This window comes from Actinia tenebrosa, unplaced genomic scaffold (genome assembly GCF_029948245.1).
Source record: "Actinia tenebrosa isolate PJP-AT-01 unplaced genomic scaffold, QUT_ActTen_1.0 PGA_scaffold12__29_contigs__length_12842862, whole genome shotgun sequence".
NCBI classification, from domain to species: Eukaryota; Metazoa; Cnidaria; class Anthozoa; order Actiniaria; family Actiniidae; genus Actinia; species Actinia tenebrosa.
Genome location: NW_028292572.1, coordinates 9,131,307 through 9,155,483, shown reverse-complemented (window position 1 = coordinate 9,155,483; position 24,177 = coordinate 9,131,307). Strand labels below are relative to the sequence as shown.

Sequence of the window (24,177 nt, the reverse complement as noted above, 5' to 3'; positions counted from 1 at the left end):
TAATAGTGAACTCCCCCCAATTAAGATGGAAAAGGTTGATCAGGCCTAAGAAACATTGCTTGACCAGAGAAAACAACAAACAAACAATAGCAAATTAAAACAAAAACATTCAAAAAATCAGTCCTTTCCTTATGACTTTGTCTTAGACCCTGTTTAGAGCCTCTGCACTCCTCGTGATACACATAGTTACAGTCTTAAAATCAATTTTTGCAGGATTTATTAGCAAATTCGAACGATTCGTCAATCACGAGGATATTCATCAAATACCCTTTTAAAGCCAGCTACATATCGTTCCTCGCACTTGAGTTGGAAAAACGTTCCTGTATGAGGGTGGAAGTCTACGGCTGCAAAGGTATGACATTCAACTGTTCAACTATTCTATTGTTAAATTATTTTTATTTGGGAATTTTGTACCTGGAAGCTCTATAAAGTTTTTTTCTTTTGCTTACATTGCTTATATAATGGAGCTAAGTGGTAAGTTAGGGTAATTATAAGAATATGACATTGACGTTATGGATGAAGCCTAGAAAACCCGGGATAAATCACTCCTAGGGTTGGGATGCCCAGGAATGGTGCTGTTTGAATATTTTTACTCGAGACGTATCACCTTGATTATTTTCCAATAGCTCATTAATCTTGACTCTTGTATTTTTCCATCTTAGAATGTCAAGAAAAAATCACTTCTAACCAGGAGTTTGAAACCAACTCAGGAGTGCAAGCCTCAAGCTACTTCGATCCGAACTTCAAGCCCAAATTTGGCAGCATGCGATATGGTGTACCAAATAATGCCTGGTGTGCTCAGTATAATGATAATCAACAATTTCTTCAATTTGACAATCTTGTGGACTTCAAAATAACAGGCATAACGACCACAGGTTCTGCAATAAGTCCCAATGAGAGCAATGGATCATGGGTCAATAAATACAGGCTTGAGTACAGTAGTGATGGGAAAGTCTGGAAGAACTATACAGAAAACGGTTATGTCAAGGTAAAGTTAAGCAATATTTATATATAGTGCATACCATACCCGTGAAAAACTTTGTAAGAAATTGCACAAATTAGTAGGTTCAATCAGTAGACTTCAGTAGACCGTAGACCCACAGAACTGTACAATAATTTGTATAATGTTTGTACAATTCTCATAAATACTACATATACCGTAGAATTCTTGTTAGGGGGAAAAAAACGAAGAAAAGGAATTTCTTATTTTATTTTGTTGTTATTCCCAGTTAATCTTTTATCATACAATTTTATGAAATAAACACGAGATACCAGAGATGGGCTTATGATAAAACAAACACGTTGCAAATGCCCCTCAAAGTACTGGAAATCGCATTTCTGAGGATCTTAGTTTTAAAAATTTTACCCCCGAACCCTCTTAGATGCTCAATCCTCCGTCTGTTGTTTAGACTCCACCCCCAAATCAAAATTACGCCCCGAGGTCCCTGTTAAGGACAAGGGTGGTGATACCCCATACTAAACAAAACGACTCCAATCGATCAAAGGATGCCTTTGATATTTTGCGGTGAGCAAGATTAACGTTTTGTTCTTTATTTGTTAGATATTCAATGGAAGCGAAAGCTACCAGGATGAAGCTCTCCAAGCTGTCGATCAACATCTTGTTGCTCGATTTGTTCGTCTCTTCCCAACTCGATGGCAAAACTGGATTTGTATGAAAGCGTCATTGACAGGATGTTCAGGTATTGTTTATCAAATTTGTCCCATCTATTTTCACCCAATAATGTATTCCACTACCATTCATGTCATTGTCAATTCCAAGCGACTTTTTTTTTTCTCTTTCGTGATATAAACTGATTTCTTCTATATTTTTCTATAGATTGTTCTTCTGCTCTTGGACTAGAAACAAAGAAGCTCAAAACTATTCGGAGCTCATGGTCGAGCACCTATCGTTACCCAACATACGGTATATTACATAGCGGAAGTGGCTTTGTAGCAAACAATTATTTGCACTTTCAAATATTCTTAGAAATTCAGCTTCAAACCAGCAGAGCTTCAATTACTGCTGTGGCTATGCAGCCGGACTATCATGATAATATTGGCGTATGGACATATTACCTGTCCTACAATTTAAACGGGGAACAATGGTTTGATTACAATGAGAATGGAGCAACGAGGTATTTCAGGGGATACAGAGACCGAGAAACTGCGGTTAAACAAGTCTTGTCAAGGCCAATTACAGTTCGTTTTATCCGCTTTAATCCATTAATTTGGAGATCACGTGTAGGTTTCCGCGTAGAGCTTTATGGTTGCCAAGGTAAGCACTTGTAAGTGAATGAATTAATGAAAGAAAAAAATGTAATGCATGAACGTTTTATTGATGATAAAAAATAATCAATCAGCGCGCGAGAAATTTGTAAGTTATCGTAAAAAGCCTGATTGCTTGTGCTGACTAGCATCGATGGACGGACCGACGGAAAAAAGGGACGGATGGATTCAGTCATGGCAATCAGTAGTTCTAAAGTTAACAAAAATTCCTTTTTTACCTTCAAAGCATGTGAGAAGCCTTTGGGGATGAGATCAGGCCAGATTAAAAACACTTCGATAACTGCCTCAACATATGAAGCTGGATACGAACCGTGGTTTGGAAGAATTGGTTCTAATGGTAGTTGGTGTTCACAATTCAGCTCTCCTCACAAACACCATTACCTGCAGGTGCGTTTTTATCATCAGCATCATTTTTTTTACCATCACCATCATCATCTTTATCGTCGTCTCCATCATCCCCATCATCATTTGCGAATTCATCATCATCATCTCATCAACGTCTTTATCAGCATCAACTTTATCATCATTATCACATAAGACTTTATTTTCTTCATTTTTATCATTATCAACGACTTTATCATGATCATGATCATTATTAACATCATTGTCATTATCCGTCATCAATATTATCATCATCATCATCAACGACTCCAGCAGCACGATCATATGCGACTTCGTCATCATCATCATATCGTTATTAACATCAGCATCAACTTTATCATCATCGTCATCAATGACTTCACCATCATAATCATCATCAACATATCCTTCTTAGTGATACTATCAGAAATACATTAATTCCTTATATATTTTTTGTTTGTTCGTTCGTTTGCGCGTACTCGTGTGCGTGAAAATGAAATGAAAGATGTGCCTCTAGCACCAGAGAATAATAAAAAGGTTACTGATTTTTTCTAAAATTTGTAATAATATAATACAGGTTGACCTTGAGATGCCAGCACAAGTCAGTGGGCTGGAGATCGAGGGAGATGCTGTTACTTCTAAATACGTACAACAAGTATTGGTCTCGTATTCTAAAGATGAAGGATACTGGAAAATGATAACAAAGGATGGAGAAACGTTTAGTGTAAGTAGCTTTAAGAATTACTAATTTGTAAGTAGCTTCTATCTTTTGATTGCTATTTTGAAAAACAGGTTAGCGAAGGTTTTGTTTCAAATCGTTACATGCTTCATACGGAGCTCGAAACGCACTATGCGCGATTTGAATGATGAAATCGGCGAAATTTGACATCGATATGAAATTTTTCCCAAACTTTGTCTGCATGCACGTTTTTATTTTCTTTTGTTTTGACATTATTTACAATACAAAAATAATACATTTCAAGCTTGGTAAACCTTTTTTAAAAATAATTGTATAGCTGTATATGACGCCAACCATGAAATGAGGCAGGAACATTTTACTTTTCATGGGGGGTGGGGAGGGAGCTAGTGGTTCGGAAAGGCTGAATTCAGTGTTCCTCTAACCCAACTATTTGGTGCATTTTTTAAAAAAATTTACTTCATTACACCTCCCAATTATCTCTCTACCCCTCCCCCCCCCCCCCCCCTCCCCCAAAACATTCCATATCTTCTCTTCTTTTCTCTCTTCCCTTCAAATCTATCTGAACGTTATTGTAAAATTTCCATTGGATTGTTTTTCAGTTATTTGATGCTAACTTGAATGGCCCTGATATGACAATCATCGAGTTTCCTCGTCCAATCACAGCACGATATGTCCGTGTTAATCCCAAACGATGGAACTTGGGAATATGCATGAGGATTGAACTCAGAGGATGCAGAGGTAAGATACATGAATCAAGTTATATTTGTAGTGTGGTTGGCTTTTTTCAGTCATAACCTCTCACTACCCCCTACCTCCTCTGTCTCTATCTGAATGCCTGTCTATCTGTCTGTCTCCAAATAGAGAATTGATTTGTTTGTATTTTCTGTCTGTTTAATTTTTCCCATTATTTTCTTATTTTTCTTCTTTCCCAAATACATCCAAAAAGGCTGGAATTTTCAGTTAGCTCTGTATTTCTTTCTCTACCCTTTCTATTTCTACCCGTATGTCTTTCTATATAGAGAGGAGTGATTATAATTATTATTTTGCTATCGTTATTCTTCCTCTCTCTCCCCTCCCTCTCCTCCCTACCCCTTTTGTCTCTGTCTCTGTTCTTATGTCTTTCTTAAAAGAGAGTAAATGTGTTTGCTTCATCCTTCCTATTTCCTACAGACGTCCAAAAAGAGAATTGCACTACCACAATTGGAATGGAACATGGTTACATAAAGAATGAAACAATTTCCGCATCAAGTTCTCTTGGTCCAGACTATCAGCCATGGTTTGCCCGTCTTAACACTAACATACTGGGCGGAGGATGGTGTGCTGGTGCCAATAACAGTAACCAGTACCTACACGTGAATTTCGTCGAACATTATAAAGTTAAAATACTTTTTCTACAAGGAAAATCGGGATCTCCTTCAGCTTGGTTGACGAAGTTTTCGGTTCAGTACAGTTTAGATGGCTCGGCGTGGACTACATATCGCGAGCAAAGCAATGAAGTAAGATTTAATTTCAAAGTTTTGAACGAGATTCTGCCGTTGTAATGTTAATTTTGTTGGTGCTTTTTGTTCGATTTTTTACCCCGCAAAAACTATAAAGGACTGGGAATAACAAAAACAATAACCTTTTTTTTCCCTCTGATTTCTTGCTACGGAGTCTTTTATTGTCCTATATTGATAAAAAAACACGGAAGTAGTTTTTTTAGAGAAACAGACTGAAATGTAGGTAACAACTAAATGCTGTTTCCCCTGTTTTCTTTTCCTGAGGTAGACATTTCTCGCTTGGTGCTGCACCGTAATTTCGACTCGGAGAATCCATTAATAGTATTAGTCCCCGATATGTAATGAAATAAACAAAAGCTTAATTGTAATCACTATTGGAGCTAATTCGTGTAGCTTCAGCTTTGAATACTCTTATAACAGAGCATTGAAGGAGAGAGGGGATAAAGTGCGCACCGTCGGCTTCCATTGACAGCAGTTGAATTTCAACTGAAAGAACTACCGACGTTAAATATAGGTACTTTACCTGTTATTGTTTGTATCGTTTAGGTATTTGATGGCATTAGAAACGGTCAAGAAACTATAAAGCTGGCCTTAGAGAATCCCTTCATTGCTCGTTATATACGCATTCTTCCACGAGAATGGCATAACTGGGTGTGCATGCGAATAGAATTTGCTGGATGTAAAGGTATGTGTCTCATGTTGTTCACCACGGGTGGTGAGCGCTGCTAATGTGTCGCCTCTCATCCCCGGGCTTCTTGTCGAATGTAATTAGAGCTGTTTGTTGCATGGTTCTCTCTAGTGCTTCGAAGAATTTTGAAAAGTACAATATCTTATGATTAGTTGGTTGATTTCGTAACCTTAAATGCTCTGTCTTTTTACTTCGAGTTCTTTGTCTTTTTAGTGTTTAGAAATAATTGTTTGATTGTCTTGAACAGTTTTGGCTCAAGCATATGGTTTGGAAACACAAGAAGTTGGACCTGAGCTGCTATCTGGTAGTCATATAACCTCAACCAGATTCGAATACGCTCGACTTTACTTTAATAATAGATGGTATTCCAACCTTCAAACTGGTGTTGAATACCTTGAGATCACTTTACAGCCGTTTGGCAAGGTTATCACGGCTTTTGCTGTACAAGGTTTTCATAGGTTAATTACGATGTACACTGTTAGCTACAGCGTCGATGACAAGAACTGGTATGGTTATAAAGTTGACGGTAAAGTAAAGGTAAGCACCTCTAAAGAAATTCAGTTCACACGTGACGTACCGTGACCGTGACGGTGGTATGGCCAACATTCTGATCGGATAACCAGCTTGTCCTCAATTCCTTGGTGAGAGTGGTGAGAGTCCAGCGTGTTATGACGTTCCTCATTGATAACAAAGTCCACTCTATTTCAATCCTATGTTAACGGTTTAAATAGCTTTGTTTTACTTCACGTCCAACTTGACCGGTGTTCATTTTGCTGACTTTCATGCATAGTGCAGTTTTCGTATGACTGTGAAAAATTCACGGCACGAACACGGCCATGACACGGCAAGGGATACGCCAGACCAATCACATTGCACGAGAATTTACTCTCCATCCAATCAAATACCCGTAACACGGCATAAACACGGCGCGGACACGGTCACGCCAAGGTCACGGCAATGCCAGACCAATCACATTGCGCGTGAAAAAAATCAGCCAATTAAGATTCTAGAAAGCATCACGGTCACGGCACCTCACGCTTACGGCACCGAGCTTTCCAAAGTCATACGAAAACTGCACTATTAATAGTGGACATTGGAGAGAAAACATATTGTCAGAAATTTATCCAATAGGGCAGCCGCCTATGGCGAAACATTCACTGTAGTTGATGTCTTTGCTCTAAGCTTGTAACCCTGTATGGCTGTCATAGTAAACTACATGCTGTCTGTCTTTTTTATCTTACTATTTCTATTCCGCTTACTGACAATTTTTGGTTCTTTTATAGATGTTCAAAGTTCTGGAAGATCTCATTAAAGTTTCTAGAGTTGTTTTGTCAAGGCCACTCTTAGCCTCCAAGCTTCGGATAACACCAAAACAATGGATTACTGGTATAGCACTGCGAACCGAACTTTATGGATACGATAGTAAGTAATACTAATAATAATTAATAATTAACATAAGTAATAATTTTGTTCATCGCGCGCTTGTCTCTGTACTGTGATATAAACACGCCGCCGCCGCTTAGAAACACGAGGCGTAGCCAAATTGTCCACTATAAGTACTGTAAGATTAAAATAATGACAAGTATTAAGGTGGCTCGACCCAACGCGGGCACTTAAGTTGAAACGGCTATATCTCTCGTCACAGACTTTTAAAAGTTAAACATATTTTTTCGCATGAATAGTAAACTTAAACTAAACTTTATACTGACGCTAGTTTGGTTGAAATCGACGTTTTCCTTGCATCGAAATTGTGATGCCCTTGACTTTACATTTCGCATATTATCTCGAAATCCAGACCCAAACTTTGAAAGCGATTTATTAGACTTTGTAGACCAAATGTTTGGTTTTAATATGGGGACGTTTAAGGCAATCGTGAGGCCATTTTTGAATAAAAACGAAACAATTATTTTACTCAGAATAAATGAAAAACCGACGTTACTATACTAACTTTAATTCATAACACTAGTTTTCGAAAAAAACAGACACAATATTTTTGGTTCTTATTAACACCAAGACGTGCTTCTGTATTTTGTAAAAAAAACTTATCGTATTTGCTTGGTTTTGATCGCCCCTGAGACGAACATGATTAAAGTATTAATTTGGCGCGTTTAATTCAAATTTGTGAAGTTTACGCTACTGACATTGTTTCTCAAAATCTAGGAAAAATTTTCTTTTTTTTTTTTTTCTACATAACCTAAAATTCCACCTTTTATGCCCGAGCATTCTAAAAACTGGGTCGAGCCACCTTAATATGTAAATCAGTGAGTTGTACAAGAATCATGCACGACGTGAAAAACTCAGTGCTATATAATATACCTTAATGACCTCTTCCAGTTGGATGGTTTAGCCGGAGGCTGGGTGTTTCCGTGTCCACTATTAGAGAATAGATTTGAATATATATAATTATATATATATATATATAATGATAACTTGTCATTAATAAATTGTCTTTACAAATCCAAGGTTGTTTTGATCGGTTGAAAATTGGATCTCTTCACAATTCATCACTCAACGCATCAAGTAGTTTGCCAAATCACGAGCCATGGCGTGCAAAGTTCGGTGGAGCAAAGAACGATTCATGGTGCCCGGTAACAACGAGTCCAAACGAATACCTAGAAATTGACCTCGGAGATACGTACCTCGTTAGTGCCATAGCAACCGAGGGAGATCCGATGAAAAACTGTTGGATAAATAAGTTTTCCTTGGAGTACAAGGAGCCAGAGAATGATACTTGGCAGTATTATGGAAAACAAACTCTTCATACATTGGAAAAAGTACGTATTGATGAGTTGCAAGAATTCCCAAGAGAATTAAAAGACAAAAACATGGCGGCATTGTGGTGTCGTTAACAATGGATGCGCGAATGAGAAATCTTTTGTTAAATGGTACCAACATGGCCGCGATGACGTAACGCGCAAACGAAGAATTGGTGAAAAGTAGAGTGCAAACCATATATCCGTGGAATAGCACCAAAATAGCCCTAAGCACATCTATTTCTTTTGTTTTAAATCGTTTCATTGGTGATAATTTATGCTAATTAGTTAGTACTATTTCACGGATAGAGGGTTTGCACTCTAAGACTTTCCACTTAAACATTATGACTTATCCTTGCGTAATTTAAGAAAAGATATGACCTCTTTAGTTTCTCGGATTTTTTTTTTGTTCCAAAGGTAACTTTGAAAACTGAAAATTAGTTCCTTACTATCTTGTGTTAGTACATAAGATTTCAGAGAAGATATATTACCGCCAACCGGTTGTTAAAATAACTGAGGAGAAAGTGCTGCCTTTGTAATTACATCTGCAAATGGTTAGTTTTTCAAGTGGCTCGGATGACCATGTTAATGGCGGTCCCGTCTCTCCACACTCATCATTACTAACCAACACCGGAAGGACGTAAAAGATCCACTGAGGACGTAAAATAACCCTGGCAGTGACCACCCACAGTGCCTACACTTCATACTAACCATCTCTCATGCTTGTAAAATTGCATAAAAGCAATCTGTCGTTCACAACTCAATGTAAAGCGTCTTCGATTATATCCACATAGAAAAGGCGCTATATAAATTATATAAATCATCATTACCATTCGTCGAAATTTTTTCAACCCCTGTTTATCCAGGTCACCTTTTTGATACGGTCAAACATTCCCAATTTAAAGACCCTAACCTACTCTGTTGTCATAACTGATTAATGATTAATGATCGATTATTGATTATTGTATTCAGATAAGCTTTAGGGCAGCAGATCCTCTAATCCCGAGGTATTTAGTAAAAATGGAACACAAACTAGAAGCGAGATATGTCAGGATACACCCTGAAGAATCAATCGAATGTCCCTGTCTTCGTTTCGAGATTTATGGCTGCCAAGGTAATGTGATGACTCGCACGCACAATCTTATATGTTGGGGCGTTGATTGTCGCAAAGTTGAAGTTGTGGAGGGTCAGGGGTAAAGATGATGATGTTGATGGTGGTAAAGATGGAGGTTTTGGTGGTGGTAAAGATAGAATTTTTCCGTTATGAGCGGGTCTGTGCTGGTCGAAATTTTGTTTGTTTGGAGTTATTTTTGTGTTTTTCTTGATGAAGATGAATATGTCGTTGTTTTTGTGTTTTTTTATTTGTACTTTTTTGTTCTTGTTTTGTTGGTAGTTTTGTGGTGTATCAATCTCTTCTACTATTTACTTCAAAAAATCTCTCTATTTCACTTTTTACTTTTAAGCATGCGAAATAGAGCTAGGAATGACTACCAGCAGGATCAAAGATGACGCAATCACCGCATCAGGATACCTTAACCCAGCTAGTCTACCATCGAATGCAAGGCTTTATTCAAAGGAAGGCCTTGGAGCATGGTGTGCAGGCCCCAATGAAACAAGCCCTTTCCTGCAGGTTGATCTGTTCTGGGTGCATAAAGTTCGCAGTATTGCAACCCAAGGACGGAACGATGGTGCTGCGTGGGTTGAGCAGTTTACACTTTCTTATCGAGAAGACAACAAACATTGGCAGAATTACTCAGAAGGAGGCATTACGAAAGTAAGTCTTCTAACTCAATTGATGTGATTTTCAATTGAAATCATTTGTCATCTGAGCAAAATAATGTGTAGTGAATATTACTGTGTCTTCTAGTGAGATAATACGTTTGCTTGTTAGAACTTCATTAATCAATTGATCTTTTCTTTCGTTTTCTTCTTCTTTCAATGATGCAGGTATTTACAGCGAATAACGACGGCTCGTTTGTTGTTAAACACAGCATGAACCTAGAAAGGGTGAGGTACTTAAGAATCCATCCTGTCAAGTGGCATCAAGCAGCATGCCTAAGACTAGAATTATACGGTTGCGAAGGTGAGTTATAAAGACCAAGTTTACTAATAGACCCATCCAGCATGGGTGCAATGTTTTCTATTCCAGACAACGTGTCGTTCCCTTTATGACAACTTTCTTTGTTCGTATAGACCAAATGCAAACTCGCACCGATCGATGTGAGGCTTAAGTTGTGAAGATCTGGCGTGATTTAAAGCAATCTGGCGTGATTCAAAAGTCACGACACATGCCAAATCCCTTTGTTCACAACTTTAAAATTTTGTCAATTTTTCTTTTTCATTTGATTACAATTGTGATTTATTCAAATTTCCAGTAATATGATGTGATTTTACACTTTTAATTTCTTATATTTTTGAATTGTTTCAGTATTGTGAGGGCCACGTGTTAGATAACTCTCTGGGTTAATTGTGTCACCCTCCTTCAATAAAGTTTATGTAATGTTTAATAAACGAGCAGGAGTGTTTTATCGGGTATAAAACACGAGGCGCAGCCGAGTGGTTTTAGACCCGATAAAACACGATCTGCGAGTTTATCAAACGGCTTAAAAAACTCGTGATGTATGTTCTCATATTGTACAGAATTCTTTACGAAATGAACCAAGTTTGATAGAGAAAATCCAAGTTAAAGTTTATGCAAATGAAGACGAATCTTTATCCGATATAAAATCACCTTCATGGTCATGATTTCTATTGTGTTTTCTTCATGAATTATTAATGAGTTTTCTAATGTATTTTAGAAAACTCATTAATAATGCATGAAGAAAACACAATAGAAATCATGACCATGAAGGTGATTTTATATCGGATAAAGATTCGTCTTCATTTGCATAAACTTTAACTTGGATTTTCTCTATCAAACTTGGTTCATTTCGTTAAAAAAATCGGTACACAATGAGAACAAACATCATAAGTTTTCTAAGCCGTTCAATAATCTCGCAGATCGTGTTTTATCGGGTCTAAAACCACTCGGCTGCGCCTCGTGTTTTATACCCGATAAAACACTCCTGCTCGTTTATTAAACATTACATATTGTATTGTATTGTATTTAGTCTCACATCAGTGCAAGTTTTGCATTTGGTCTATGTCATCCATATTAGTGGATCATCTCAAGTGTTACTGGTCAACAAAAGACGAAAATGCTACTCAAAAAATTTACACGTAACCACTTGAAAACTTTCGAAAGTGTGGGGTATGATGGTGGTCGCACTATGAAGTATCTATTGTCATGTGATAAAAGTATCAATGGATTTTTTGAAAAAAGGAAATTGCAGCAAAAAAAATTAATTAATTTAATAATTCAAAATTTTAAAAAATAAGAAAAATTCTTTAATGTCAGATTATTCAGATTTGCGCAGATTGAGAAGAAAACTACATTAATGACTAAATATGGCGGAAATTATGAGATAAAAAATAATTATTCTTCTGAAGCAAAATATTAGTAATAAGTTAATAATGTACAATTTCAGTCACAATGAAAAGCTATGGAGTTGCACTTGGAATGCAAGATCGTTCGATACCCGATTCAGCAATCACTGCAAGTTATTGGTCTTTTAGCCCTTACTATGCCCGGCTGTTTAAAGTTGACGGTGGTTGGTCATCGACCGCTTATAATAGAAATAAGTTTCTCCTTATTGACCTTGGACTTGTGAAGACTCTAGTAACAAGGATTGCCACTCAAGGGTGGACTTCCTCCGGGCATTCTGTGTTGGAGTATCATCTTTCCTTGAGTAGAGAAGGGATTTTCTGGTTCCGCTATATGGAGAATGGTCAACCAAAGGTAATTCTATATATTTCCCACTCCACGCAAAAATGAAATAAAATGAAATATGATAAAACAAAACAGCAAAACAAAACAAAACAAAGTTAAAATAAATTAGGGAAGAAAAATCTACTAACAATAAATTCGTTTCTAATTCCAATATTAACACATTACTCTCCAGATTAGAGAAGTCTTATTAATCATTTTGTTCAGAAAACAATATTTTTTAAGAACACAGACAGACTACTGCAAAATAAACTTGTTTTTCAACGCGGTTTATTAACTTGAAAAATGAATTTTTATTCTTAGTTAATCACGTCCTCTTGCTTCAAAAAATATCAGAACTAAATTAAAGACACATATTTTCGAAATGTTTGATTAAAAGATTCAGTAAATTATCTATGAAAATCAGGAAATTCAGCGAAAAGTTTTGTATGTGATAGAAGCGGCCATCTTGTATCAAACTTAAAATTCCAAATATGGTATCAAAATCCCTAATTTTCATATCTTAATATTCCGGGGCATATGGTTATAGTGTTAAAAGTTTCAACCCGGTTATGAGTTTCTGATAATATCCAAGTCCCCTTATATCTTCTTGTTGTTTTTCTTTGTGTGCAGATTTTCAATGGAAATTCCTACAAAGACACTCAAACGCCTGTAGAACACAATCTACACCATACCATCTTAACACGTTACCTCAAGTTTGAAGTATTAAGATACTATTATAATCCTGCGATGCGCGTAGAGGCTTATGGTTATCGTGGTAAGATGATCTCATTGTCACTTATTGTTTCATTTGCTAAACTAGAAACTAACCTTCTACCTTGGCTTGCCATCTGCTGTCAAGTGGGACCCAAACGTGTGAGGGGGAGGGGGGAGGAAGGATTGGACACTTAAATATAGTTTCCAGGCAAGTCTTGTTATGGAATCTGAAACTATAATTAAGCGCGCGCACTTTGTCTCTATCGATTTTATTTATTTGTTTTCAACAACACAAGCAAACACAAGATGAAAACAGGCAAAAAGCGTGTCCATTAAGGAAGGAACCGAAGCACCATACTAAGTCAACTCCCCAAGAAGTAGCTAGTCCAGTACATGATTTTTCAAAGCAAAAAATGTTGACACCCAAATCTCAATAAGATCTTTAAGAAAATTAAAATAAAATTGAATATATTGATCCTTGGTATCATGTTTATCAGAATCAAAGCGTTTCTTCTACGTAAAATGGATATCCAATGTAGACAATATCAAAAATATCAAAAATATATATATACTTAAAAATACTGATAAAATTAAAATATCTCTTGTTCTGAGAGGAGTTAAAAGACGGACTCGTTTTTCTTTCCCAGAATATCCCAAGTCATTATTAGGAAACGGTTCCAATCCAAACTCTGTAGATTACGTCATCAAATCATCCAGCAATTTGACTGTTGATTCCTTCCCTGTCTCCCACGCGACCCCTGGTGTCTCTTGGTGCTCCGAGTTCAACGATTCTAGGCAGTACCTGCAGGTTGATTTTAAGAGGGACGTCCTGGTTTCTGCAATAAGGCTTGACATAATCGAAACTACATCATCTACGAGTGTTGTTTTGTTCTACGCGATGAGTGGTCAGGGATTCAGACCATTAAAACAGGGTAACGTTTCAAAGGTATGTCATTCCTCCCAAGCCCGAAGGGCTATTGACTCATAGGCGATGAGGGCGAGAGGACGATTTGTTTTAATCAAATCCAACTATAGTCAGTCAAAAATATAAATACAAACAAGATTTTGAATTAAAGTTAATCTAATATTTTGGTTTTCGAAGCCGGCACTTTTTGCTATTAGTGAATATAACTTTTAGCCTGTAGTAGTAGCTCATCCAATCAGAACGTAGCATTGATGATAGACCACTAGTTGGATTTGACTAAAGTTGTATAACCCATTTTCAAATTCGTACAAATACCGCTGTGTTCCGCCTTAATTACAGACTCACTTAAAAACTCACTTAAAAACTCCAACAATACAAACACTTTGAAACGGACCTACACAGGAACATGTGATGATATTCTACACAAAATCGAGGCCAACCCTAAGCAACAGACATCTAAAAACTAGAGTATTGCGTACTTCGAAATATATGTAATTATATAGACATAACAGTTATGTCTTGATTGATTTCCTATCATTTATTTGTCATAGGTTTTTTACAATGGAATGAACCTTTTCCAGTTAAAGATGGTGGTTTCTGGAATAAGAATAATGCCGACTTGGCAGAACACAATGTGCTTACACTTAGATATCCTCGGCGAGGGTAGGTATATTTGGAGTGCGATTAATGAATATGACATTAGAGTTATTTTAAATATTTTTCCTTTTTTCTAGATATGTCTAATCCAATTGGATTCCAAGATCAAAGAGTTCAAGACCAAACCATGTCGGCATCAACCCAACTCACTGCCTTTACACGGCCATCATATGGCAGAGTAAGCCTGGATAATGTTCGCGATGCTTGGTGTGCAGGTGAAGAGGACTCGAATCAATTCCTGAGCATAGACATTGGTTATATACAAGTAATAGATCGTGTGGCTACCCAAGGAAGGCATACGACTGGTCTGGACTCGTGGGTCACTAAATATTCTATCAGATACAGCGAAGATGGTGTTGACTGGAAATGGTGCAAAACGGAGAATGAAACAGTGAAGGTATACATCTTCGTTCCCATCACGATAATCATTACCACCATTATCATCCATCAATGTCATGCATCATTGTACTATCATTATTATGCATCATCTCCATTGCCATCGCCATCATCAACACTATCATCTGACATCATCTTCATCACCATTATCATCATCATCGTCATCAACGCCATCATTATCAATCAATAGTATGCATCACTACTTGCATTATCATACATTATTTTCATTGCCAACATCAACATCATCAAAACCATCATCATCATCATCGTCATCATCATCAGCGTCATCATCATCCTCGCTTTCATCATCATCCCCAACACTAAGATAATCATCATCACTTACAAAGGAGAAACCATCCCTAGAATATTCTAAGTGCATAATATGTATGAGAGATAATAAATATAGAGCGCACATCTAGCTTCTAAGGATCACCCATTTATTAGAACTCTCGTGATAATGGCACGACACGGTTCAGCATATTTGACCGTCATTTTTTTGCCCGATCATCCCAGATCTTTCTGAATCTTCTCACTGAAAGAAAACTGTCCTACTTAGAAAAATATGAAAACAACTAAAATCGATATAGCTTGCATCGTTATGTTTGAAAAAAATATAAGTTGACTGATGCAATATTTCTGCTTCTTTTTCAAAGATATTTGAAGGAAATACTGACTACTACATGGTGGTCAAGAATAAACTACCCAAACCTGTAAGAGCTCGCTATGTGGAAGTTCATCCACGATCATGGCAAGGAAATCTATGCATGCGTATTGAGCTTTATGGATATACAGGTATGGCCAATTTACCTTAACCTTATTAGAATGGATGATATTATTGACCCCAGAAGTCGGGAAGTCAAATCTGTCCAAGGGAATCTAACCCTGCTTCGCCTCCCGGTTGGCTCAGTTGGTTAGGCAATGACCTGTTGTAGCCTTCTCCGCAGGCATCTCCTTGGCTCTTTTTGCTATCCGTTTGCTCTTTGGGCCTCCTGTGGTGAGGACACAAATGTCGTCCTCCTCCTCTCTCTCGTTCCTAGTTCTTCTCTACCATATATATATTAGATATATTACTTTCTTGTTAGTCCTATCAAGTTTATCGCACAATCTTCAGAAGACTTTGCTAATTTAAGTACTGTATTTGTCAAAATCATGCTTAGATTTAGATTGACCTATTATCCTGTATATCTTCAAGGTGTTTTACATTTCCTTTTCTCCAGATTAAAATTTATTGTATTATCGTTGTTCTTCAGCGTGTGCCAATCCTCTTGGCATGAACACTGGTCTTATACCTGACTCGTCCATCAGTGGCGTAGGTACAAGTACAAGTTTGCGACTTCCGATTTACGCTCGCCTGCATAAGTTTCTCGGAGACGGAGCCTGGTGTGCAAAACCAAGCAGTGCGGAGAAGTACCTACAGATAGACCTCGGGATTGATAGGCTTATTTCAGGGTTTGCAACACAGGGCTCTCAAAAAATTGCAGACGCGTTTGTCAAAAGTTATAATGTGTTTTACCGCCCCAATGATGGCTCTTGGACTTTTTACACTGAAAATGCCACAAAGGTACGAATCTATCGTGTTGTCAAAGCTATACATTGAAATGCCATTTAAAATGAGATATGGATCAAAAACGAGGTGTTTTTCCAGTGAGTCAAGGGGAAAATTAATGGGAAAGTGTTCAAAATTCCTGGTCATGGTTAACGATCCATCGCCGAAAAACTGATTTTTTAGTAGCGATTTCCCGGCAAATTTTTGTTTGTCGACATCGCCGCCATTTGAAACATTATATCTTAATTTCCAGGAATCCTTGCGCCTATAAATTATAGCTTGAAGTTGACAATCAAAGACCATGGATCGATTGATTGACTGAGGGCCCGTTTATTTTACTAATGTCTTTACTTGTGGGGTTCGTTTGCCCTGGAGATTGAGTTTTGTTTGGTGGGGGGGGGGGGGGGGGGTAGTATATGGAGACGTAGAGGAGGAGGGGGTCATTTTTGAAGTGGAGTGGTGGAAATAGTTAGAAAGATCACTAACTTTTGTCTGTTGTGCAAGAAAAAGGAAAAAGTCGAGTATGGAAGGAGGGCGGGGACCCTGAATAATACATTTATATATCACTGCCCAACTTATTTAACTAATCTCTTTTTTTAATGTTTTCAAAGGAATTTAACGGCAATGTTGACCAGCATGAAGTTGTAACCCACATACTGAAAGAGAAATTTATCTCACGTTACTTAAGATTCATTGTACTCACATGGAACGTCTATCCTTGCATGAGAGTTGAGGTACTTGGTTGTGAAGGTATGTACAACTTATCTTGATGCAATGCATGTAGATGTATTAGGGTTAAGGTACTTGGCTATTAAAATATGTAGACCTGGAGGCATGTATGCAAATGATAGTGTATGGGGGTTAAGGTACTTGGCTGTGAAGATATGTAGACCTAGATGCACATATGTAGATGATAGTGTATTAGGGTTAAGATACTTGGCTTTGAAGGTATGTAGACCTGAATGCAAAATGCTTTGGGTAGCATGGGTGGCGTTCGCGGCTAACGCGTCGTCTTTCACCGCTGTGAGTCCAACGGGTCGGGTCGCTGGTTCGAGCCCTGCGGTCGCCACATGTGAATTGAGTTTGTTTGATGTGTTGTTCTCTCCTATGCTACGAAGGTTTTCTCCGGGTTCTCCGGTTTCCTCCCTCCGTAAAAATCAACATGTGAGTTGAGCGTTGTGTGCATAGAATATTGAATGAAGTGGTAGTGCGTGTGAGTGAAAAGTGTCCCCAATTAGTGCGAAAGCGCTAGAACGACTAGACACTTAAATAAAAGTGATTTATTTATTATTTATTTAAATATGTAGATAGAAGTGTAAGAAAGTTATTTGGCTTTGAACGTATGAAAGTTTCGATCGATGTATTTATGTAGACGAGAGCAGGTTGAAACTGTTAAAACTTGTTTGTAAGTCCCACAAACTCACAGCATAAGCAAAATTACTTTTTCCTATGACGGCCTAGGAAAGCCACTCTTATATACATTCACAACTCGACATTGTTTATCGTTCCAGTTCCGGTAATTGATGGTGGCTATACAAATTTCACTGAGTGGACAGAATGCACCGTCACCTGTGGAGGAGGAACACAGACAAGAACAAGAAACTGCACAAATCCTAAACCTAGCAACGGCGGTAAAAACTGCATCGATGTAGCACCAGATAATGAAGTTAGGAAGTGCAACGTTCATCTTTGCCCAGGTGTGTATTCATTTTGTACATGTAGTCTGGATTTGCCAGATCCAACCCGCTTGGAGAACAGGGTGTACGTTGATTTAATTTTATGCAATAAAACTGCGAAGCTAAGCTTTAGAACTTCGAGTTATCTATATTGTTTATCTTGATTATTTTTTCAAAATGGTAAAAAAAATTTAATTGATTCATCTCATATTTATATCAACGTTTCTAGCATAAACTAAAAACGTGTGTTCACACTTGGTTCCTGGAAACGGTGCTCGAGAATACAATTCTTGCTGGGCACTAATGTGAACACAGATAATCTTGAAGGAACCACGCGAAAGCTCGTGGACTGGTACAAGACGCCCAAGTAAAGTGAACACGCTCTAATACTCATAAGTAGAGGAAGACCTCTTTGACCCTGCATTTGCGAGCTCAGTCTTTAAAAAACGTATAATGTAAATTCTACTACATTTAACTATTTCAAATTTCCAAAGCATTAGTTTCAGATAATAAAGGAATTATATATTACGCGCAATGCATGATGGGATAACCCAGGTTGAATTTCGTTTCATTTCAATTTCAGCGCCAAACATTACAATGGATAATAGAATTTTTCACACCACTCAACTCATCACCTTTGCTATAAACAACTGTTCTGGAGGATTGAACAAAACCTTTGACTTTGGAGATCTGACCGTTAAAAGTACCTTGGCATGCAGCATTAGCCACCAATACGCCATGCCGGGAATCTACGAGGTCCTTGTGTCTATACCAAAGCATCACAGTTTCATGATGTCTCTCTACCTCCAGGATAAAATTCAAAGTCTAGTCCTTGACAAGTCCATACAAGCATCAGTAGTTTTAGAGAGCTTTTGGCTTTACTGGAAAATCCGCTTTGGTACATTACCATTCGTTGAAGTAAATTATGGCAATGGAACAGGAACTTACAACTTTACCTTAGGAGATCTTAGAGATTCTTATGTTGGCTTCAGCTCACATAATTATACTGCAACTGGCGTATATAATATCACCGTAGTAGCCTCGAATTTAGTCAGCCGTAAAATGTTTATTACCGAAGCCATCGTTGAGGATCGAGTCATTATCCAAAACATTGATGTGACGTACCTTGGAATTTTCGACCGATATTATCAAGTTGATAAGCTGTTTGTCAATATGACGCTCACCAGTGGTAGTAACCCACATTATAGGTTTATCATGGATAACGGAGTGATAATCCCTACTGGATTGAATCCATCACTTTTGTATAGTTATCCACAACCAGGGACCTATAACCTGACTGTCGAGGTTTACAACAACGCAAGTAGAGCTAACATCACCAAACAAATCGTAGCGCATCCAGTTATACCAATAAATGGCGACGCTCGCCTAACAGTTCCGCCAAATGTTTACCTCACGCCTACACCAATAGACATCAATCTGACTATTGCTAACCCTTATGAGTGTATTTTTGATTTTGGTGATGGGACTTCAAAAAGGTTTCTCTCCATTGACAATATAACCATGTTACCTCATGTGTATGCCAGTACTGGAGTTTTTCCTATAACAGTCAATTGCAGTAATCATTTCAGCTCGAAGATATTCAGAGTAAATGCAATCGTCCAAAAATCCATCACTGGTCTTGCTTTCACGAATGACGGCCCTAAAGAAATGAATGAAACCGTTACTTTCAAGGTATCCAGTACAGACTGGGGTACTGACTCATGCTACTATATCACTATTGGAGATGGGACATCCTTCGGATTTGGAAAACAACATTGTAAATCTAAACACCCAGAAGTGGACTTCAAAGAGATCAATAACGATACATATATCATAACCAATATGTATTACGAGATAAAAAATTTTCATTCTTATCTTCATGCGTGGAATCAAGTATCCGAGTTCGAAATGAAGAGGCAACTTCCTATACTGAAAATATCGTGCAACTACCCCAATACAACGATTCTAAACATTGCAAAAGATATAAACAAAGCTACTAATTTCACAAGACTGGACACTGTATTCTTTGAGACTTGGATCAAGATTGACTGTAGAGCCACACAAATTAAGGATGTATTTTGGACATACGTTAGCTTGTCGAAAGAAGGAGTTTCTGGAACAGAAGAAAAGAGTCTGGGAATTAGAGAAAGTACGACTGTTTATCCTAAGACTATTGACTATGGTCTCTACCGGCTTCGTTTTAACGTATCCATGAGAGACCAAGTGGGTGTGTTTAAGTACGATGAAGGATATTTCAAAGTGGTACCTAACGAACTAAGACCCATTATTGATGGGGGGAGCGCTATCATGAGGGGCTTCGACAAGCATATCTATTTTGATGGCTATCGTTCGTTTGATCCTGACTATAACGGGAATTCAGATTTTGAATATTACTGGTATATGACCAAGGACCTAGAAATGGACTTTAACTTGAATGCTATCTTAAATGGTAGACCAATTGAAGAGTCCCCTTCGTACGACGAACGAGAGTTCTGTAACATGTCGCTCCCTCGTCGTATCTATAAAGGAAGCTCAAGATTAGAGCTGTTTACTGGCCGGCTAAGAGTATACGAGAGATATGCAGTCTTTCTTATTGTAACCAGGAATATACACGGTGTTAAACGTTGGAAAGAGACCTATCAGATCCTGGAAATTGTCGAGGGTGACCCACCTGCCATAGGGATAAAGTAAGTTAAGGATCAATCAGAAGTGTGCAAGCAAGCATATACGTAATATATCGAAAAAAGTTGTCGGTCGGAGATATGAAATCTTAAATCTGAGACCGAGTAAAATGCTGCAAAATGTAATACATTCACTGTCGAACAACCTAGTTTCGTTTTAGATTGGAACATGAAGCATGATCTTTGAGTTAGAAATGCGATTTTTCCTATTTTAGCCAGAAAACATCTTCGACCACGTTTTTTGAAATATTTGTATAACAAACACATACATTGAAATAGGTGTATAAAAAAATACATGCAAACATGTGTAAATGGTTACACAGATATAGAAATATAGATAAGTTATAGTGCTTGGGAACGAGGTTATTCCAGGCGAAAGACCCAGAGTGGATCTTCTTACGCTGAATGCAGATAAAATATAATTTTAGAAGAATTTTTTTTTTTTTTTTTTTTTTTTTTTTTGCGGAAGGAGGAAAACTGAATGGGCCTCTCTCCCCACTAAGCTAAATTCCAGGTTATTTCCGGGTTCGATCTGTGAATTAGCCAAGAGGTTATTGTAGGATAGTATCAATTCTCTAATCTATACAGTTTTATACAGTCTTATTCATTTAAAGTGTATATGACACGAAAAAAAATTAATGTTAAAAATGTGTATTTTATTGGCATTAATAAGAATATCACGGTTAAATTTGTTTCAAAAACGTATTTCTCTAGAAATTCAAGAAAATTTAGCACAAGTTGTGACGTCATTTTGTTTACAAGTCTCCAGATTTAGTTGCAAATACACGAAATATGTTTGAATGTAGAATCTTAATTTCAGGTTGTACACTTTTCAGTTTCCCAACATTTGGAGAGTACTACGTAAGCTATCAAATGAAGTTGAATAAAATATGCCTTTTGTTGTTATTTTATACGATTGACAATTTATATTTTGTGTATTACTACTGAATCTAGAGTACGTGTCAACAAAATGACGTCACAAATTGGGCTTAATTTTCTCACATATCTCAAGAAATAAGCTTTTGAAACACATTTTATTACGATATATTTATTACGACTAACAAACTATACATTTTAAACGATGAAATGTTTTCGTGTCATATACACTTTAAAGTCCCTTTTAGTTTAGGCGTAATATTTTTTCATTAAAGATCACGTGTTATTCTCTTGAGAATAAGATTCTTTATTTGAGCTGTAACCACATTCATGTGTTTCCTCAAGCGCAACCGTTTTTGCAAAATTCCACACAACATTGAGCGCAACATTGTTGCATCGTTTGTCCTCCTCTAAGACTTGTTACAACATTTCAAGCGATGAATCATACCGATCTAATGCAACACAACGTGCGCAAAAATACCATATTGTTAACATAGCTGCAATATCGCTAATAGTATTTTGAAATTTGTATTGAATCTAGATGCACTAAAATAAAAAGCCGCTGATCAAACGTTTTAGTATAGCAGGCGTCGTTTTCGAAGAACGAAGATGTTGCGTGAATTTAGTTAGGTTGGATTTTGTATAACTTTCCGATTCAAATTTGTTGCGCGCATTTTTGCATGCAATGTTGCCCTGTGTATCCACTGCTTTATATAAAGAAATGATACTCTGGGAATGACACGTGGTTTGAAATGGGAAATATAACGCCCAAAATGAAGAAGTCTATTCATTTATTAATTTGTTTCTTTTTTTTTTCTTTCCTTTTTTCATTCATTCATTCATTTATGCTTTTATCGGATACGATCTGAGCTGATGTGGTGTCATTTTTTAGATGTAAGAGAAACTGCAAATGGAAAGTAACCCTCTCAGACAAGTTCTCGTTAGAAGGATTTTGCCCAGAGGAAACTCCCTACAAGAAAATCCAGTACTCTTGGGAATTACAGATCTCAGATCAAAGTACTTCAAACCGGAAACGACGCAGTTTCGGCTCTCTCTCGTGGAGAACAGTAAAGGAACTCCGAAATCTAACAGACACAGAATTGAATCAAAAGTTTTTAGTAATAAGAGCAAATACCCTCGAAGGAGAAATCCCTTATCGACTGATTTTGACTGGAAAATTTTATGGACGGGCAACTGGTCGTTCAATTTTTGAATTTATAGTCAACAAGCCCCCACACGGTGGAAGTTGCAGTGTGGATATTTCTTCTGGCTTTGCAGATAAAACGAACTTCACGTTTCACTGCTCCGACTGGAAAGACAAGGATCAACCACTCTCCTATGAGCATAACTATCGTAGTGTATACGGCCTGGCGACCTTGATCTATTACGGCCGCAAAAACATTGTGAAAACCAAACTTCCAGTTGGTAATCCGCAAAAGAATTTTACCACAATTTTTTTCGTCAAAATTATAGATGCGTTAGGAGCATATACAGAATTTGATATGGCAGTTCAGGTAAGTGTTTTCAAAGTCAAGGTGGCTTAAGGTAGACTTTTTTAATTTGGGAAACCACAATCTTACTTGGATCGATAAAATTTTCATAACTTATGTTGGTATCGATATGGTATCAATTGTGTCGATATCAGTGCGATGAAGTCGTGAATAAAAACCATATCAGTGAAGTGATACGATAACTTATGTTGGCATCAATATGGTATCAATGGTGTCGATATCAGTGTGATGAAGTCGTGAATAAAAACCATATCAGTGATGTGATACAATATCACTTCACATCAAACTGATTTTTTTTTCATTTTATCGACCCTAAATGTGTAATAAAAAAATTATTACACATTTAGACATTTACACAATTATTACTCGTTTTCCATATCATATCACTCACTCGCTTGTTCGCGATATGATATGGAAACTCGTGAATAAAAACGATATCAAGCTCTTAACATGTAGTAATCTCTATTTACTCTCTGACTGTTTTTTGAATATTTTTTCACTTTTCCAATTTTGAGCGTTTTTCTAGTTTAACTTAGTTTATTCCAGTTTCCCCCTTTTTCCCCCTTATCCTTGCAATGGTTGTTTTTACTTAAAAACTTTAAATAAAGAATGTACTAATCGTTATTCATTCTTAACTTAGGTAAAACTCCCTCCAGGTGAAAAAAATAACCTGATGAGCAAGTTTTCTTCTGCTCTGGGCAATGATAGTGACTTGACGAACATGATCAAGGAAGGAAGGGTGCAAGAATTTACGCAGGAGGTGAATTCACTGGCTTCCGTCATCAATGTTTTTGCCGAGGAAAAAAATGGAAGCGAAGAGGATAGGAAAAGCAGACAAGAGGTTTGATATATAATTCCGTATATTGCACTTCAATGAATCACTTTGTCTATGTATATGTGGCTCATAAATTTACGTGCCTGGTTTAAATGAGTTTGTACCGTACTTGATTTTTAGATTGACTCCTCGAACAATTCAGTAGGATTATTAATTTTTCGATTATTCTTTAATATTTTTGCCGTCATATGCGGCGCTTAATCGGGGTCGGCGCTTATTCGAGTTAATACTTTGTACAAGTGGATAGAGTGGTTTTAATGATAATT

At 37.2% G+C, this 24,177-nt stretch overlaps 1 protein-coding gene across 1 annotated transcript in view; it reads left to right on the top strand.

Moving 5' to 3' along the window:
• LOC116308982 (uncharacterized) overlaps window positions 1-24,177 on the top strand; it is a 51,304-nt gene that overhangs the window by 16,145 nt on the left and 10,982 nt on the right. Inside the window, exons 20-46 of the mRNA XM_089027991.1 lie at window positions 214-352; window positions 663-988; window positions 1,562-1,700; window positions 1,838-2,275; window positions 2,513-2,673; window positions 3,224-3,370; window positions 3,946-4,084; window positions 4,517-4,842; window positions 5,392-5,530; window positions 5,781-6,070; window positions 6,817-6,955; window positions 7,997-8,307; window positions 9,259-9,400; window positions 9,750-10,060; window positions 10,234-10,369; window positions 11,814-12,124; window positions 12,725-12,869; window positions 13,456-13,754; window positions 14,285-14,396; window positions 14,468-14,787; window positions 15,440-15,578; window positions 16,037-16,347; window positions 16,944-17,082; window positions 17,844-18,029; window positions 18,592-20,695; window positions 22,458-23,079; window positions 23,717-23,917. Coding sequence (XP_088884117.1) covers window positions 214-352; window positions 663-988; window positions 1,562-1,700; window positions 1,838-2,275; window positions 2,513-2,673; window positions 3,224-3,370; window positions 3,946-4,084; window positions 4,517-4,842; window positions 5,392-5,530; window positions 5,781-6,070; window positions 6,817-6,955; window positions 7,997-8,307; window positions 9,259-9,400; window positions 9,750-10,060; window positions 10,234-10,369; window positions 11,814-12,124; window positions 12,725-12,869; window positions 13,456-13,754; window positions 14,285-14,396; window positions 14,468-14,787; window positions 15,440-15,578; window positions 16,037-16,347; window positions 16,944-17,082; window positions 17,844-18,029; window positions 18,592-20,695; window positions 22,458-23,079; window positions 23,717-23,917 — 8,172 coding nt within the window. The remainder of the gene's footprint in view (window positions 1-213; window positions 353-662; window positions 989-1,561; window positions 1,701-1,837; window positions 2,276-2,512; window positions 2,674-3,223; window positions 3,371-3,945; window positions 4,085-4,516; window positions 4,843-5,391; window positions 5,531-5,780; window positions 6,071-6,816; window positions 6,956-7,996; window positions 8,308-9,258; window positions 9,401-9,749; window positions 10,061-10,233; window positions 10,370-11,813; window positions 12,125-12,724; window positions 12,870-13,455; window positions 13,755-14,284; window positions 14,397-14,467; window positions 14,788-15,439; window positions 15,579-16,036; window positions 16,348-16,943; window positions 17,083-17,843; window positions 18,030-18,591; window positions 20,696-22,457; window positions 23,080-23,716; window positions 23,918-24,177) is intronic.